Source organism: Phyllostomus hastatus, unplaced genomic scaffold (assembly GCF_019186645.2).
Source record: "Phyllostomus hastatus isolate PE091 unplaced genomic scaffold, TTU_PhHast_1.1 phas_scaffold_78, whole genome shotgun sequence".
NCBI lineage: Eukaryota > Metazoa > Chordata > Mammalia > Chiroptera > Phyllostomidae > Phyllostomus > Phyllostomus hastatus.
In genome coordinates, this window is record NW_025334041.1 from 50,627,615 (window position 1) to 50,646,804 (window position 19,190).

A 19,190-nucleotide genomic window follows, 5' to 3' on the forward strand; every position below is an offset into this window, starting at 1 on the left:
CTGCATGAAGATCAATGCAATTTTATTCTTATACAGATCTTTCACTTTATCTTTTCTTGCTGTAAAATTGGGGCAGAGATCCTTAGGAGCATGTTGCTCTCACACTTTAAAAGTGTGTGAACTTTAAAAGTTCACATTTACTTTTTGTTTAAACTTTGCTTTTATTAACAGAACCAAAATGTGTTAGTGAATTAAGTTATAAATATAAATTCAAAGACAAAGTCAGGAACATTGCTTATTTCAGAGAGATGCCAAAATATTTTTTAAAAATCTCAACATTTCTAGATTCTGCTGATGCTATAATTAAAAGTATCCCTAAAATAATACAAAATCATTTTCACAGGAGCAAATACCTATAAAAGTGCTCTCAATAAACAGTGAGAAAAAAAAGAAGAGGAAAAAAAAAGTCCAGAGAGTAGGTATGGCAGATTATAATAATAATGGCCCCCAATGAATACACTTCCTGATATCCATATACCGGTAAATAGTTCCTTCCCACCTAGACCCTGGGTTAGAGTGGCTTTGGTCAGTGGGACATTGGCAAACATGTGTAGCAAAAATCTTTTCATTTCTACAATCTCTACTGTTAGTTTTAAACTTGGTCTGAGTTAAAACTAAAGGTAAATCATACACTGCAAGGTGTAGAAAGATTTGTTTTAAATAACCCAATGACAGATTTGATTACAAAGTTTAAGCTATTAACCATTTAACAATTCTAAACTTGTGGCATCTTTTCTTTGGTTTATTTTTTATTTTATTTCTACGATGCACTAGTTTACCATCTAGCAACTGCACTGTAAGTATTAAAACAAGGACTAGGAAGATTGTTATGGACATTACTGTTTATTACAGTTTCAGTAATAGTTCTCTCTAGTTCTCAGTGATTTAAATGTGACCAAGCCTTCTATACTTTGCCACAAAAAGCAGGTTTTCCAGGTCACTATTTTAGTGCGTATCAAAAAGAACTTATGGTGTGTTACTGTTAATTCACTTTGAATTAAAAAAATATATATTGCAGCAAAAATAAACACATTAGAATAAAATAAAATAATACTTTTGCACTGGGGCTTGCCTTCTTGGAACTCTGAGACTACAGTTATGACATAAAGTCCAGGGTAAGAGTGACCATGTGCAGAGAGAGTCCAGCTGTCCCAGCCATCTCAGCTGAGCAGCTGACAGCCCACAGCCATGTGAGTTTAGATAAGAACAGAAGAAACACCCTCAAACCACAAAAGCATGAGACTGAATCATTGTTATTTTAAAACAACAAGTTTTGTAGTGATCTGTTTTGCAGCAAAGGTTGAGTGGAAAAGTTGAAAATGGAAAAAAGAGCTGATCACATTTAGAAAGTTTATCAATGATGTGATTAGCAATAAAGAAGCCTTTAAAGGATCATCAGTGAAACAGCAATAAGCAAATAGATGAAAATATTCTAATGAGTAACAAAAGTAAAAAAACATTTCATAGCACACAGGCTGGTTTTAAGGTAAATTTTCAAATACTCATGAAAATCTTTTCATCAGTACTATGATTTTATGATGAAAATACAATTTTCTTTTTAAATAGAGCAAAAGAAGACCCCAAAAGAAGCAATGAACATTAATGAATGAAAAGATTACTCAACTGGAAAGATGACATTAATCCAAAAATAACTTCTACATTTCATGTAATTTCAATCAAAATATAAGTGTGATTTTTAAATAAATAAAAATAACCTAAGGTTCATTCTGGAGATAAAATGAAAATACAGAACAGATTTATGAGAATCAATATAAAAACATTATGGAAAAGATCAATAACTAAACAGTGAATTTGGAATAAAAATGTTAAAATCAATTTAAAAAAACAAAAATTTGACCAAGAATTCAAAATATAATAAATTTGGTATTTCAAAAATCAGTGGAAAAAAAAACAAAAACCTACTTGTTTACACCAAGTATCTATTATAGGTACAGGGACATTTGATTTAAAATTGGAGTAAAATATTCAGTCTGACCTCCCTATAATATACATCAAAATAAATTTCAGATGACAAGGATTAAAAACAAAATTAATTAAACTTTAGGACTAGAAAATAATATAAAGATGTATTTCATTTTAATATAAAATTATCTTTCTAAACATGAAAGCAAAGTTAAAATAAAAAATGATTTGACTAAAGATTTTAAATTCCTCTAACATTAAAAACTATTGTTAATTTAAAAACACAACAACATATAAATGTTTCATATACAATATAGTGAGGAATGCCATGATAGGAAATGAGAAAATTTATGCTCTTGAAATTCACCAAAATATAATCTATATAAGTATATATATAATTAAGACACAAAAAATTATTACAATTTATCAAAGTGATACAAATTTGAAACATCAATTTAAAAAACTCTCAAACTGATGGTTTTAAAATTAAAATGTTTGGTGAAGTGGAAATACAAATTAATGCTGTTGGGTGAATAAACTGGGTCAACTGTTTTGAAGGACAATTCATACATATACATTCATGTATATTTATATGTATAAATATATAGATCTCTCTTATATAGCTAGCAATTTTTAAAACATGTACATTTTCTGTCCCAAAAGTTCACTCTAGAAATTTACCTTAAAGATATAATCAAAGATTTAAACACAAATATAGGAAGTGCATTTATTTTAAACTGTAAATATTTCTTAAGTATCCTTCTTTTCCAATAGGGAATTTGTTAAATAAAAACAAGTAGTACATCCATAAAATAGGACAGTGAAAAACCATTAAAATGTGTCTCAGAAAACAATGACGTAGGATATCATTCATGAAAAAATGCTAAGGTAAAAATGCAGGATCAAAATTACAGGTTCATTATCACCTCAATTTTGTGAAGAGTTATTAAGTGCACACACACTCAGAACCTAATACACACACACTTATTTATCTGCAAGAAATTTTAAAACAACAAAAAAATGCACATCCCTATGTCAACAGTATGATTATGTGTTATCAGTTTTCTTTACATGTTCAATATTTCCCATGATTATATTTTAAAATTATTTTATTGTTGTTCAATTACAGTTGTCTGCATTTTCCCCCAAACACCCCCAAATGCTCTCCAGTGCAATCCATGCTGTCAAAAGGGTAAGAGCTCCTTCTTTCTTTCTGCTCCATAAAATTCCATTGTGTAAATGTACCATTACTTTTTGATACACTCATTCAATGATGGGCACTTAGGGTGCTTTCATCACTTGAGTATTGTAAATTGTGCTGCTATGAACACTGGGGTGCGTAAGTTCTTTAGGATTGGTGTTTCAGGGTTCTTAGGATATAATCCCAGCAGTGGAACTGCTAGGTCAAAAGGCAGTTCCATTTTTAGTCTTCTGAAGAAATTCCATACTGTCTTCCACAGTGGCTGCACCAGTCTGCATTCCCACCAACAATGCACTAGGATTCCCTTTTCTCAGCATCCTCTCCAACACTTGTTTGTTGATTTGTTTATGATGGTCATTCTCACTCGTGTGAAGTGGTACCACATTGTGGTTTTGATTTGCATCTCTCTGTGACAGCTAATGATGCTGAGCATCTTTTCATATGTCTCTGAACCCTCTGTCCTCCTTGGAGAAGTGTCTGTTCAAGTCCTTTGCCCATTTTTTAATTGGATTGCTTGTCTTCTTAGAGTTGTGTAAGTTCTTTATATATTTTGGAGATCAAACCCTTGTCTGAGGTATCATTGGCAAATATGTTTTCCCATATAGTTGGTTCTCTTTTCATTTTAATGCTGTTTTCTTTAGCCATGCAGAAATTTTTAGTTTGATGACATCCCATTTCTTTATTTTTACCTTTATGTCCCTTGATCTAGGGGATGTATCAGTGAAGATGTTGCTCAGTGGAATGTCTGAGATTTTCCTGCCAATGTTTTGTAAGACTTCTGTGGTGTCACAACTTATATTTAAGTCTTTTATCCACCTTGAATTTATTTTTGTGTATGGTGTTAAGTTGGTGATTGAGTTTCATTTTTTTACATGAAGCTGCCCTGCTCTCCTATAGGATTTTCATTTCTTGAAGAGGCTATTTTTACTCCATTTTATGCTTCTTCCCCTTTTGTCAAATTATTAATTGACCACAGAGACTTGGGTTTATTTCTAGGCTCTCTTTTCTGTTCCATTGGTCTATGTGCCTGTTTTAATGCCAGTACCAAGCAGTTTTGATTACAGTGGACTTTTGAGAGAGTTTGATAGCAGGTATTGTGATTCCTCCTGCTTTGTTCTTCTTTCTGAAAACTGCTGCAGCTATTCCGGGTAGTTTAGTTACATATAAATTTCTGAAATGTTTGTTCTATATCTATGAAATATGTCATTGGTACTTCAATAGGGATTGATTCGAATCTATAAATTGTCTTGGGTAGTATGGACATTTTGATGATGTTAATTCTTCCAATCCATGAACATGGTATATGCTTCCATTTCTTTGTGTCTTCCTTAATTTCTTTCTTAGTGTTGTATAGTTTTCTGAGCACCCATCTTTTACCTCCTTGGTTAGGTTTACTGCTAGGTATTTTATTTTCCTTGTTGCTGTCTCAAAGGGGATTTTTTCCCTGATTTTTATTTCTGATATTTCATTGTTGGTGTACAAATGCCTTTCATTTCTGAATATTGACTGTGTATCTCACTGTTTTGTCAAATTCACTTATTAGGTCAAGTAGTTTTTTGGTGCAGCCTATAGGATTTTCTATGTACACTATCATGTCATCTGCAAACAGTGACTGTTTTGCTTCCTCCTTTCCAATTTGGATGCCTTTTATTTCTTCTTGTGTGATTGCTGAGGACTTCCAATACTATGTTAAGTAAGAGTGGTGAAAGCAGGCATCCTTTTCTTGTTCCTGATCTTAATGGGAAAGCTGTAAGTTTTTCCATTGAGTATGTTGGCAGTAGGTCTCTTGTATATGGCCTTTATTATGTTGAGGAATGTTCCCTCTATTCCCAGAGGAATAGTTTTGTTCAGAGTTTTTAACATAAATGGGGGCTCAGTTTTGTTCAGAGTTTTTAACATAAATGGGTGCTGTATCTTACCAAATGCTTTTTCTGCATCTATTGATATGATCATATGATTTTTGTCTTTCATTTTGCTTATGTGATGTATTACATTTATTGATTTGTGTATATTGTACCATCCTTGCATCCCTGGGATGAATCCCAATTGATCATGGTGTATGATCTTTATAATGTATTGCTGGATACAGTTTGCCAATGTTTTCTTGAAGATTTTAGCATCTATGTTCATCAGTGATATTGGCCTGAAGTTTGCTTTCTTTGTTGTGTCTTTATCTGGTTTTGGGATTAGGATGATGCTGGCTTCATAAAAAGAGTTTGTTAGTCTTCCATCTTCTCAGATTTTTTGGAATAATCTGTGAAGGATAGGGGTTAGCTCTTCCTTAAATGCTTTGCAGAATTCTCCTGTGACACCATCTGGTTCAGGACTTCTGTGTGTCAGAGGCTTTTTGATTACTGCTTCAATTTCACCAGCTGTTATTGGTCTGTTCAGGCTTTTTGCTCCTTCTTCATTGAGTTTTGGAAGATTATGTTTTTCTAGAGATTTGTTCATTTCCCCTAGGCTTTCAAATTTCTTGGCATCTAGTTCTTCCTAGTAATTGCTTACAATCCTTTGTATTTCTGTGGTATCAGTTATAATCTGTCCTGTTTCGTTTCTGATTGTGTTTATCTGTGTCCTCCGCCTTTTTTTCTTGATGAGTCTGCTTAAGGGCTTGTCGATTTTATTTATCTTTTCCAGCTCCTGGATTCACTGATCCTTAGAATTGTGCTTTTAGTCTCTATGTCATTGAATTCTGCTCTGATCTTGGTTATTTCCTTCCTTCTACTTGCTCTGGGCTTTGTTTTTTGTTGTTTCTAGAGTTCTTGTAGGCATAGGGTTAGGTTATTTGTTTGAAAAGTTTCTATCTTTTTAGGTGGGCCTATACAACTATGAACTTCCCTCTCAGGACTGCCTTGGCTGTGTCCCATAAGTTTTGGATTGATGTTAGTTCATTTTCACTTGTTTCCAGAAACTTTTTGATTTCTTCCTTGATCTCATTCTTGACTCATTCATTGTTTAATAGCATGCTATTCAATCTCCATGAGTTTGAGTGCTTTGGGTTTTTTCCTTGAGATTGTTTTCTAGTTTCAGTCCCTTGTGGTCAGAGAAAATGCTTGATGAATTTGTTGAGGCTTGTCTTGTGTCCTATCTTGTGGTCTATCCTTGAAAATGTTCCATGTGCATTTAAAAAGAATGTGTATTTTGCTTCTTTGGGATGAAAGGCTCTATATATCAGTTGAGTTCATTTGATCGAGGGCATTGTTCAATACCACAATATCTTTGTTGATATGTTGTTTAGAAGATCTAAATTTCTGACAGTGGGGTGTTAAAATCCCCTACTATAATTGTGTTGCTGTCAATATGTTTCTTGTAGTTCTTCAATACTTTCTTTATGTATTTGGGTACTCCTATATTGGGTGCATATATATTTACAATATTTGTGTCTTCTTGGTGGATTCTTCTCTTGAGTATTATGAAGTGACCTTTGGGTCTCTCTTTATGGACCTTTTTTGGAAGTCTATTTTGTCTGATATGAGTATTGCTACCCCGGCTTTTTTTTCCTGTCCATTTGCTTGGAAGATTTGCTTCCAGCCCTTCACTTTCAGCCTGTGTAGGTCTTTTATCCTGAGGTGGGTCTCTTGTAGGCAGCATATGTGTGGGTCATTTTTTCTTATCCATTCAGCTATTCTATGTCTTTTGATTGGAGTATTTAATCCATTTACGTTTAAGGTTATTATTGATAGGTACTTATTCATTGTCTTTTATGTACATGTGTTCCTCTGTCTCTCTTTTCCTTCCTTTCCTTAAAGCAGTCCCTTTAGAATCTCTTGCAGAGCTGGTTTGGTGGAGGTGTATTCTTTTAGACTTTTTGTCTAGGAAGCTCCTAATTTGGCCTTCCATCTTAACTGAGAGCCTTGCTGGGTAAAGTAGCCTTGGTTGCAGGCCTCTAGTTCTCATTACTTGGAATATTTCTTACCATTCTCTTCTGGATTGGAGCGTTTCTATTGAGAAGTCAGCTCCTAACCTTATCGGGGATCCCCTGTATGTTACTTCCTGTTTCTCTCTTGCTGCCTTTAAATTCTCTCTTTGTCTTGGAATTTTGCCATTTTAATTATGATATGTCTTGAAGTGGGCCTCTTTGGGATCCTCTTGATTGGGACTCTCTGTTCCCTGGATTTGTGTGACTTTTTCTCTCATCAAATTAGGGAAGTTTTCCATTATTACTTTTTCAAACAGGTTTCCTATCCCTTGCTCTTTTTCTCCTTCTGGTATCCCTATTATACAGATATTATCACATTTCATGTTGTCCTCCATTTCCCTTAATCCTTCTTCATTCTTTCTGCACCTCTTTTCATGTTCTTGCTCTTTCTGGGTTTTTTTCCCTACCATGTTCTCCAGCTCGCTGATTTGATCCTCTGCTCCTTCTAGCCTGCTTTTGATTCCTTCTACTGTGTTCTTCCATTCAGAAATTACGTTCTTCATTTCCTCTTGGCCCATGTTGATAGTTTCTATTTCCATTTTCATGTTGCTCTAGTTTGCAGTGGGTTCATTGTAGTTTCCCTGTAGTTTTTGGTAATTCTCTGTGAGCTCATTGAGTTTCCTGATAACCATTGCTTTGAATGATTTGACAGTTGACTTGCCTCTATTTCATTTAGCATTCTTTCTGAGGCTTCCTCCTTTCCTTTCATTTGGGAATTGTTTCTTTGTCTTTGCATTGTGAGACTCTTCTTGTTAGTGTCTGCTTCTTAAATTGATCATTTCTGACTCCTTGGTTTTATGGTGTGAACTTCTATGGAAGAAGATCTGTGAGATTCAGTAGGATAGCCTCCTTGATCTCCTGAGCTTGCTGGTCTTGGGCTGTCATTTATTTGGCTCTCTGTATGTCTTTGGCTTTTGATTCTTGTTGGATCTTCCTTTGGTAGGTCCTTCCCTCCAGCTGGTTAACTGAGGGGCACTCCATCCACATCTTCTATTCTGTTGTGCAGGTGTGGACACGTTTTGTTGAAGCTGGTTCTTCCGTCTGTATGTGGTTTTTAGGCTTCTCTCTCATTCTTGTTCAGCTGTTTGTTCTGATTTATCTCTCTACCATTTAGTTGTATTCCCAGATTGGTCCTGGATTGAGGTTAATGTGTCTTCCACTCAATCCTTCACCATCTTACATTGTTATCTGTTGGCCATTTCTTTGTTGGTGGGTTTCCTCTTCCAGCAGGTATACTGGTGTTCACAGCTCCCACCTCATAGTAGCTTAGTTTGGCTTTGCCCGAAAGAATACTCTGAGACATATATGATTATTTTTAAAAACACATCAGCATTGGTCCAATAATTATGCAACTTATAAACTAATATATTGCAAGGTCAAGATTGTGTAAAATTCTAAGTTTCTACTTAATCCTTCTACTTCGGTATGTGGCTATAATGGTTTTGTTGTGTTTTGAAAAAAACATTTAAAAATTAATGTTGTAGAAGAATATCTGTTAATGACTTCTGAGAAAAACTAATATGGTAAATAAAAACAACAGGACGCAGACATGGTCTGTACACAGTATGGTATCAATTTCTGAAAGACAACTGTAACTTTTATATGCAAATCTCACACACACAAACCCAAGAAAATAGTGACTACAACAGATTCACCAAAATATTAATCATGATTATCTCTAACTAGCAGGATCAATACTTTAATATACTTCCTTATATTTTTCCACATTTATCTCATTATAATATGTAGTATTACCCAGATAATCCAAATGTTGTTAAAAAGAATAATTAAACTTACTTAAGAATATTTTCCCATGTTTGACTGTCATAAAATGCATGGCTCCAACTCATTTTGACTGTTCCCACAATGACATTTTGTGAAAACACATCCGTTCCTAATTTTCGATAAAGTTCCTCACATTCATCCAGGGGCATATGAAATAATCCCAACATGAATGCTAATATAGCACCTGAAAGAAAACAAACTGTGTCACTTGGGACAATCTATTTAACCTCTCAGAGCTCTAATTTTTCCTTTATGAAGCAAGAATAATTACAACAAAATTTTACAAGGTCCTTATATTGGGATAACACATGTAAAGGGCTTTATTTACTCAGCCTCAATAAGGATACATAAATGGCAACCAATGATGATGATGACAATTTAAAAATATACAAAATCTGTTGTTTTATCTTACATTAAGTCATACATAATTAAGATACTGTGGTACAGAATGTCCTTTCTAACCTTAACAAATTCCTTAGTTTTGGTCACTGTAAACAGTATACTTGACAAGTTTCCAATTCATTAAAAAAATTGCTCCTCCTTCAGGCTGGTCCTGGGAACCGATGTAATTAAAGAGATGAGGTTTTGGGGATATTATTTTAAATAGCATATTTCATATCCTAGCTGCATTAGTGGGACATGCTGCCACCTAGTGTACCTAGTTGGCCTAACCCTGAACTAACAAGAAAAATTGGAGAAAGGTTTAGAGGGATGGGGAGACTGTCGCATTGGACAAGGCAAAGACCAGAATCATATCACTGCTTACTTTGAGATTGCAAAGAAAGAGAAAACAGAAAATCACTACCATACTGTATTTTATATATTTTATTATATTTAGTTTTATTCTAGTGAAAGGTAAAGACAGCTTATATTTGAAAATACACTGTGTGGCATAACTATATAACAGATTTTATTTTTCAATCTGTAGAAAAGTTGTACTTAACACAAGAAATAACTTGCTAAAAAATCAAGTTTCCTTCCTTTTAAGTAGAGCTACTATATAAATGAGAAGATATTAAAGATACTGAATTTTATTAAACTGGTAAGGACATCACCTTTGTATTAAATATATATTTATTAACTTTATAGAAATTATAAATGAAACAAAATTTCCACGTTAGAAAATGAAAAATGAAAAAGAAAAATTAAAAATACTGTATTATAAATTAAGTTTAACATAAGCTAGAAAACAATAGAAAAGATGTATTATAATTAATATAGAAATGTACATCTTACATAAACTGGTATTCTATTCCATGGGTTAATCTTTGTGACTTAAAATTCTCTTTACTGAACACCCACCTACTAAGAATAGTGTCAAAGCAAGAAGTTACCTTGTAGATATGCTTAAATATTTGAATTGCTAGGACCATTCTAAAATGTAAAAGAAATAGTTAAGGTAATATCTCCAAAAAAATTACCAAAAAAACTCTAGCCCTGGAAAATATTTCTTCAAAAAAAGTTTCCATAGTTAAATCAATTTGGGATATACATATTATTTTCCAATTCTGAAAGTCACAATGCACTTTTAACACACCAAAAGATCTCAGAAGTGCTTCTATAAAGAAACTTGTTTAACTTCCTTTAACCCAACATTTTCCAAATATGCCAACATCTTGAGGAATTAGTATTCAGTGTAATATCATAGAAATCTGATTCCCAAAGCCATTCAATCATCCCTGTGACTATTCTTATTCAGTTTTCACAACTTGTTATAGTTGACACAAATAATCTGGACAAATCATTTGACTTTGTTGCTAGTGGTCTTTAAAACTACTATTATAATTTAAAAAATTAGATAAAAGATACAGAAATTAAAATCTACGAAGAGAAACTGAACTGAGAAATTATCAAGTCAAACAATAAAATATATAGCAAGGATCTGTGATCTTAATAGTCCTTCAGAGTTACCCAGGAGGTAAGCAATAGCAATGAGTATCCTGAGATATGACGTGAAGGGGTGGGAGGTACTGGGAGTGGGGAATAGATGGGTGAGAGAGCTGGGGTAAGGAGAAAGAAGAACGAAATGAAAATTCATCTGATGATGAGTCACTAAAAACTAAGAAATTATTCAGTACGACTGTATTCTAAGTTGCCAATTTCTTCTATATAAACACGAAACTATAAAATTTAACTATGTGTCAACTAGCAATATTAAAAGTAGCCTTTAATAAACATAGATTCTCCCATTTATCAATTTAAATTCTGGCTTCAAATGAAATGGGATACAAAGTGGGGGTTCCCAAAAATACTCCCCACAGCCCAAGGTTGGGGGATGAGGGAAGGGGATGATACTGCAGTTAAAATACTTTTCATAACAATGGCAAGTTGATAGCTAATTGACAGCAGTGCTATACCCACTCCTTGCCCTCCCCCTCCGCCAGGGTAAAAGGTTTATGTGACTTTCAGACCTTGACTTTTAGACCATACAGTGAATCCTGATGCAGCTGGGAAGCTTATATAGTAGATGTGTGAGAGGCAGGAACCAAAGACCCTTGTGTCACAGGGTACTCCTGCCCTGACTAAAGATGGCAGCCAAAATAAGGTAAAAGATATGGGGAAACTGGCAACAGTAGCACATTGTAGAGAGTCAGATGTGAGGTCACATAGGAAGCTCCAGGTCAGCATTTAAAATAAGGGCAGGATGAGAAAGAGAAGGGTAGCAGCCATGTGGTTTGAAAGGGTATAGAAGGGCCACCTCATTGGCCATGAGGTCAACAGTGAAGAACAGCCAAGAGATCTGAGAGAGGAGGCAGCAGCTATGAGAAAGGAGCCATAAAGTAGGGGGATTTGGCCATGAGGTCTGGTGTGTAATGCAGCACCACATGATTTAGAGTAAGGAGAAGCCAAGCGGTTTTGGATTAAGAGCTGGAGTAAGAAAATAGGAGACCCACTGGGAAACCTGCCCAGAGAACACAGTGGCAGAGCTGATGGAGTCGTGTAGACCTATCTATGTCTAACCAAGCACAGATTAGTGGGAGATGCCTGGCATGCTGAACTGTGACGAGAAATGCTGAGACACAGATTTCTGCTTTTCTGAAAGACAATACCTCTGACAGCTGTATTCTAAAACTAGCCTGGGTTGGCAAAGGGGGGCAGGATTATGTGTTTTGGGGTGTTTTAAATGAAGTGGGACGTAACAGCAGAAATCTGACATTATTCTGAATCTGTATAACCTGTGAATAAACATTCCCTTTCCTTTTTCACCAAACTCTTGCCTTGAAAGTCATGCTTCTTGGTGGCAGGCAATCAAACCCCACAGCTGTTCCAGAACAGCATAGGCAGGGTTCCGTAATACAAACAACCAGAGTAAAGAAAAATTATACAAAAAGCAATTTGCTTTTTCTCACAAATAAGTACAATCTTATTTATCTTAAATATTCTATTGATTCAAGTACAAGTTGAGAACCTACTGACCTTTCATTTCATCACAGTCCTTAAAGTGACTATACCATAAAGCAATAATTCATAGTTTGTAACTTGTCACTGTGACTTACACAGAAAATATTAGCACACATGTTAAAAACTCTCTTCTTAATGTTACCTTATTCCCAATAAATATTTTTAAAAGTTCATTAAGCAAACCAAAGAATTATTCACCAAAACGTGAAATTAATATTCATCATTTCAAAGAATGATCTCGAACATAAGTGCTTAATGTTCTTTTTCTTAATGCACTGCTAGGATGTACCATTCCCGTAATAATTACCTGTGCTTACACCACAGATGTAATCAAACAGCTGGTGAACTGGCTTCTGAGTAAGTTCAACTAATTTTCGCAGTGTCTGAAGAGCAACCAAACCCCTATAAAAAATATAAAGAAAAAATATAAAGGCAAAAATTCCTGTTTCAAGGAAAGTTACGTTATTGAATAAAACAATCCTAAAAGTTGCTTTTCTAGCCTGTGTGCTAATACAAAAACAAATAATATAATTTAGTATCAGCAAAAGTTGCTTAAGTTTTCAGATGACTTTTGAATATCCAATATCTAAACAATGGTACAAAACCCGTGCTACAGCTGCATATTTTAAAATTTATATTAGTGTCTACACTACAAAGATATGCCAATGTATGATTAAAAAAAAAATCCCAACTGCCCCAGCCAGGTAGCTAAGTCACTTAGTGTCATCCTGGTTATGAGTTCGATCCCAAGTCAGGGCACATACAAGAATCAACCAACCACTGAGTGCACAAGTAAGTGGAACAACAAACTGATGTCTCTCTCTCTCTTCCTAAAAATCAATACATAAAAAATAATAATAAAGATAAAAACATCAAAAATACTACAACAGTGGAAAATACTTAAAGTCTCCACTCACCAGTGTGGGGATGTCATATATTGGTTTCTCTCTTACCAATGTAGTCAGTCACCTATGTTTCTACATGACTTGGTTTACACATTTCACTAGTCATGTTTTTAAACTTTTATTCATTTTTTAAAACTCTTAACCACCTTAGGATAGTGCTTTATATTAAGAATGTATTAATTTATGCCACTGACTTTATTCATTTCTGGATCTTTGCTAAAGGCCGCAAATAACTTCACAATGAATGTAAAAGATGAAATAGTCTAGGAAGTGTAGGTCAATTCAGGGTGTGTGTATAGGCCAATTCAGGATAGACAATTCTGTTTTGAAAAAATTTGAATTTATTTTTCAATTATAGTTGATATACAATATTATATTAGTTTCAGGTGTATAACATAGTGATTAGACAGTTATATAACTTACAAAGTGCTCAGCCTGGTAATTCTGGTAAACTATCTGGCACCATAGTTATCACAGTATTATTGACTATATTTTCTATGCTGTTCTTCACATCTCTGTGACTATTTTGTTGTACTTCAAAATCCTTTTACCTTTTCTACCCATTCCTGCAACCCACTCCCATTTGGCAACCATTAGTTTGTTCTCTGTATCTAAGAGTTTGTTTTGTGTGTTCATTTATTGTGTTTTTCAGATTTCACATGAAATCTTGATATTTGTCATTGTCTGACTTATTTTACTTAGCATAATAACCCCTGGGACGTGGACAATTCTTAACACTTGGAGAATAGACAGAAAAAATGAAACATTATTATCCCAACCCAAGGTGTAGGACAGAGAAGTCCTCGAACACAATGGCAGTCAGACAACACAAAATAAAATTGAGAATGACAAATTATACTTTGATACTGCTAATAGGAAGTCACCAGAGAATAAAAAATCCTGATGTTTATTTTAATTGTAAGGAGTAGTATGGACTTGAAGTGTTAAGAGAACATAAAATGACTTATAACATGGCTATGTTATGAATTCAAGGTGAGACATGAAGAGTTAAAGATAATGCTGGATAAAATATATTTAACAATATGACCTCCCTGAATTATAAAAATGAAATAAAACATGCAATTATATTCACATAGAAAAATATTTCAAGAAATAAATCAAATATTAAAAATAATCTTGAAATTCTGAGCTATGACTTGTTTTATTTTATGTTTTTCCTCCCAAATTTTACTTGTGTAATGAGAAAGAAAACTACTTGTAAATGCTATATTTAGAAATTAACTCAGGATAAATTGAAAAATAAATATACTTGCCAGGTTGGTTCTATAAGCCCAATACTGTACCTTTTCTTACACAAAATAAATGAAAGATAAGAATTCTTTTTCTTACAAACCCTCTTACCTTACTCATTTCAACACAGATTTCCCATTCTGGCTGCTCTGACACATTCCCCTAAACCAAAGTTTCTCTCAACAACAGCACTGCTGACATTTTGAGATGGGTAATTCTTTGCTGTAGAGGGCTATCCTATGCATTGCAGATACTCAGCAACAACTGTCTTCTCACTAAATCCAAGTGGCAGTCCCCTAGTTGTGAAAACCAAAAATGCCTCCGGACACAAACATCTTCTAGGGGGAAAAGATGTCTCCAGAGAAGAATCAATGATCTACCCCTACCCTCATTCTAACCCACCTCTAGGTTTTCCCAAATTATCTTCACTTCAATTTCCTATGACTTTCAAAACTACCATTTCTAGGAAGTCAAATACTTATCGGTCATAAAGCTCTTTTCCCCATTATCTCCCTCACTCTAAACAGACATTTGAATGCCCTTTAATGTCCTTCTTTCAGACCTCCACTTAAATGTTACTTCTTCAAAGAGAAGTCAGTCATGCTCACTCTCTGAAATAACAGTTACTCTGTATCCCTTTACCTTGTTTTTATTTTCTTCATAGTACCCATTACTCAGTATTTTTTTCTATTTGTTGTCTCTTTCCTTCTCTAGAATAGTAGCATGATGAAGACTTGGATTTTGTCTGTTTTATTTACTGAGTCACACCAGGACCTAAATCAGAACATGGTAGGCACTTAATCAATACTTGTTAGTTGACTCAATGAATAACACCACCCCTCCCAACTCCCCTGAACTTAATGGCAGAGAGGACTGGCTTCTTCCTACTCCTCAGTGAAATTCCTTCCTTACTTAACTGCCACTTTCCCTGCTTCTCATCCCTTGAACCAATTCTGTGAATTAGAATGATTCTCTCCAATTCTTTACAACTTTACCACATAAATGATGTCCACTTTCTTGAGTTATTTCACTTCCCTAAGAACAATCCAAAAGGTCTTCTAAGACTTTTCCTATCAATTTTATTTTCATTTATCAACTAATAAGCACTTCTATGTGGAAGTGTGATACCTTATATTCAACATGTCTAAAACAGAACTCTTTTTCAATATCAGACACCTTCTCCCCTATCCCTGAAATTCTGTCATAGTCATCTACAGGGTTTATAATTAGGAATGATCTTGACCTATTGTTATTATATCCAGCCCACCTTTCTCTTCAAATTTTTGGCATATTGTTCCTTTCTCTTGCTTCCCACTTGCCACCATATGAGGTTGGTATTTTATTGCCCTCTGCCTAGATTATTAAATAGCCTCCTCCTCTCATCACTCACATTAAAGGATTTGGCTCACATGCATGACTATAGAATTTAACAAAAAAATAAGGGTAGTACTTGACCATACAGAATAGGGATTGGTAAAGCAGGTATACCAGAGAAAGAAGTCAGAGAGATAAATTAACTGAAGAACATACGGCAAGGCATGTACTATGAATCTAAGAGGTAAGAGTAGAAATGGCAGGGAACTGGAATCCAAGCTAGCAAACTGGGGGGAAAGTTTCATAAAACCAAGCCAAAGAATCTAACTAATAAGTCATAAGAAACTAGACAAACTAAGACAAAATAAGAAGCATGGATGGATTGCCAGAAGAATGGAGCTTGACAGTAAAATTATCTCCTTCTGAACTAAGAACGCATTTAACAATTCTTGAGTAGCACCAGAACCGGTATCTGCAAGTGAAAGATGTTGGGGCTCAGAAAGTCACTGATATAGGCTCCTGTATTACCATCACTTTACTAAATGAATAGTTGACATATGGTAAGATAAATGTAATAAAAAAAAGTGAGCATTATAATGCACTGCCAAGATTTTAAGAGAAAGTTGGTTCATAAACTGTCCTAAACTGCCAAAACTGTCTGAAAAGACCAAATTAAAATATAAATACTAGGTTGAATTAAAATAAAAGGAAATTCAGATATGCTGAAGGAACTCTGAAATTGATAAGTAAATAAAAACTTTTTCATGTTTTATGTAAAAATTTGATTTTGCAATGATATAAGTATACCAAATTATTTTTTAAAAATTATTAAGGTTGAATTGGAATTATAGATTTTAAAGACCATTTTTCCAGTCTTACCTTGTTCCTCCACCATCAATTGTAAGAATTCGAATTCCTCTTCCTTTCACTGGATCCACATAGCCAATTAAAGCCAAAATTTCTCTAACTGCAGCCTGAAGAGTTTCATCCTTAATTTGCCTCAATCGTAATAAATATGGAATAATTTTCTCCTATATTGAGAAAAATGATTGTTACTTTTGTCAAATCAAAAGTAAAAATACATGATTATTTGTAACCAACATGTGTATACCATCACATGCAATGAAGGTGCCAGTGTTTGTTACTTTCTCAGGATCTTAAATGATACATTAATGCTTGACACATTAATTAATGTAAATTAATATCTAGAATATATTTGTCCTAATATATAGGTAAAAAATTAACCTCTTTCCAAATACTTCCTTTAAAGATGCAATGCGGAACAATTAGGGTAAATGTAATTTGCTTAACAAAACTTTCCAAACAATGTTACAACAAAAGGTTAACATTGTAAATTTTATACAATATCTTGTCTAAATCCCAAAGTTAAGATGAAACTGCTTCATGGTAACTATAGGAAATTAAACTTGCTACTAAAAGAAAAAAAAATACCTTGTGTACACTGAACATGGAACACAAGGGTAGCTCACGGTGATATATGAACAAAAATTAATAAAGTTAAGATAGAAGGCAAAAGCTGATCATTACAATTAAAAAGTTAAACAAACCTGGGACTTCAAGATGCTAAGCATTCAACTTCATACTGTTGATCAGAAGCAAGAGCTTAAATCCTAGGGTTCTACAATGAGTTTACCAGGCTCTCTAGGTTCTGTGCACAGAAACATCTGGTTGGTAGCCTGGACTTAAGGCTTAAAGGAACAGTTGAGTTGCAGCTATACTTGTGCTGTGTAACCTCCAGTAAATGAAGTAACCACCAATGTATCACCCATTTTGTTTCTCTTTTTAAAATAATAAATCAAATCTAAAATACTATTGTTCTAAATTTTCCAATTTGTTTTGTTTTATTTGCTCTGGCTTAGTGCTGACGTCCAAGGCCCCACCAGAGTAACCTGAGCAATGGTGGAGCATGAAGATGTTAACTGCTATTCTTGTTGGCACAGAACAGTCTCTGTAAGACCATCTGGAAAGCTTGATTTAAAAAAAAAGTGCCATTGATTTAAAAGCACTGGAGAGCTGAAGCTGTAGGGACAGGAGGAGCTAAGATTCTGGAAAGAGGATAACTGCTAGGATGTGAACTTTTACTTCCCCTGAAGCATCTGCTGAGTTGGAGAAGAAACTAAAGATTGAAATGCTGGGTTTGGTGCAGACAGAGGACCATAAATGGAGGACAGTGAGACCAATTGGTCATCTAGAATTTAGAGTCTCATGGGTTTAGAGCCACAAAACTAAAGACTTGAGGGGCCAGAAATCACAAGGCTGGTTTTACCTCAAGATATTCAGTGGATTCTTTAATTATGTAGTATAGGAACTTAAAGCTGAAAAACTCTGGAAATGAGAGTGCAATTTTTTGTACTCTTGAATTTTAAGGCTCAGAAGGGTAATGGTTGTGGTGGTTGTGAACATACCAGGCTCTCAACCTTAAGCCCTAGAGAAATATGGCCTTAAAAAAGGGGCAAACTAAAGGTCCCACCAAATTGTAAACCAGCCTTAACCCAGCTCTGACCCTAACTGATTTAAAGTCATCAGTGCCCCCACCCCATGTTTCAAGCAGAGGAACAAATAAACTATCTCTGGAAAAAGAAATAATTTGATACAATACAGATCTTAAGCCATTTTCTTTAATTCATAATGTCCAGTATCCAGAAAAATTATATAGTATGTGAAACAAGTACCAAATGATCAAAGACCAAGAGGTGATTCCAATATAACAATCACCAGTCAACTATAGTAAATAAAAATACCAAAAATAAAATTACTATACCCAAACATCATACACCTAGGAATTACTTTTTATTTTTTTTAATCTAATGAAATATGTGAAGACACTGATTGAAAAGTTTTTAAACATTGAGTGGTCTAGTCTGAGTATCTGTGTCTTCTCAAAATTTGTATGTTGAAATCCTAACGCCCAAAGATCATCATCTTTGGTATTAGAAGGTATAGTGGTATTAGGATGGTATTAGGAGATGTAGTGGTACTAGGATGGTATTAGGAGGTGTAGTGGTATTAGGATGGTACTAGGAGATGAAGCCTTTGGGAGGTACTTAGGTCATGAGAGCAGAGTTCTCATAAATGCCCTTACAAAAGAGGCCTCAAAAGAGATCCCTTGCACTTTCCAGCATGAGAGGGCAGAGTGAGAAGGTACCAGCTAGGAACCAGGAAGAGAACCTTCACCAAAAGTGATCATGTTGGCACCTGTAACTTGAACTTCTAGCTTCCAAAAAATATATTTCTGTTGTTTATAAGCCACCTAGTTGGTATTCTGCTGTAGCAGTCCAAATGTACTAATACACTGAGGGAAAATAAAGACAGTCCAAATAAACATAAGAATATATTATATTCAACGTTTGGAAGACTCAGTATTATAAAGACTCAATTCACCCCAAATTGCGCTATAGAATCAATGCAATCCCAGCATGAATAATTCTTCTTAAAATTTTTGATAGATAAGGTGGTCCTAAAATTTATA

The 19,190-nt window shown here is 34.4% G+C and overlaps 1 protein-coding gene across 3 annotated transcripts in view; it reads right to left on the bottom strand.

Annotated features, from left to right (window-relative positions):
* PNPLA8 (patatin like phospholipase domain containing 8) overlaps positions 1 to 19,190 on the bottom strand; it is a 54,291-nt gene that overhangs the window by 19,352 nt on the left and 15,749 nt on the right. For all 3 annotated transcript variants that reach the window (XM_045828368.1, XM_045828367.1, XM_045828366.1), the window contains exons 4-6: positions 16,580 to 16,731; positions 12,538 to 12,632; positions 8,841 to 9,012 (exon numbers count right to left, since the gene is read on the bottom strand). In XM_045828368.1, coding sequence (XP_045684324.1) covers positions 8,841 to 9,012; positions 12,538 to 12,632; positions 16,580 to 16,731 — 419 coding nt within the window. The remainder of the gene's footprint in view (positions 1 to 8,840; positions 9,013 to 12,537; positions 12,633 to 16,579; positions 16,732 to 19,190) is intronic.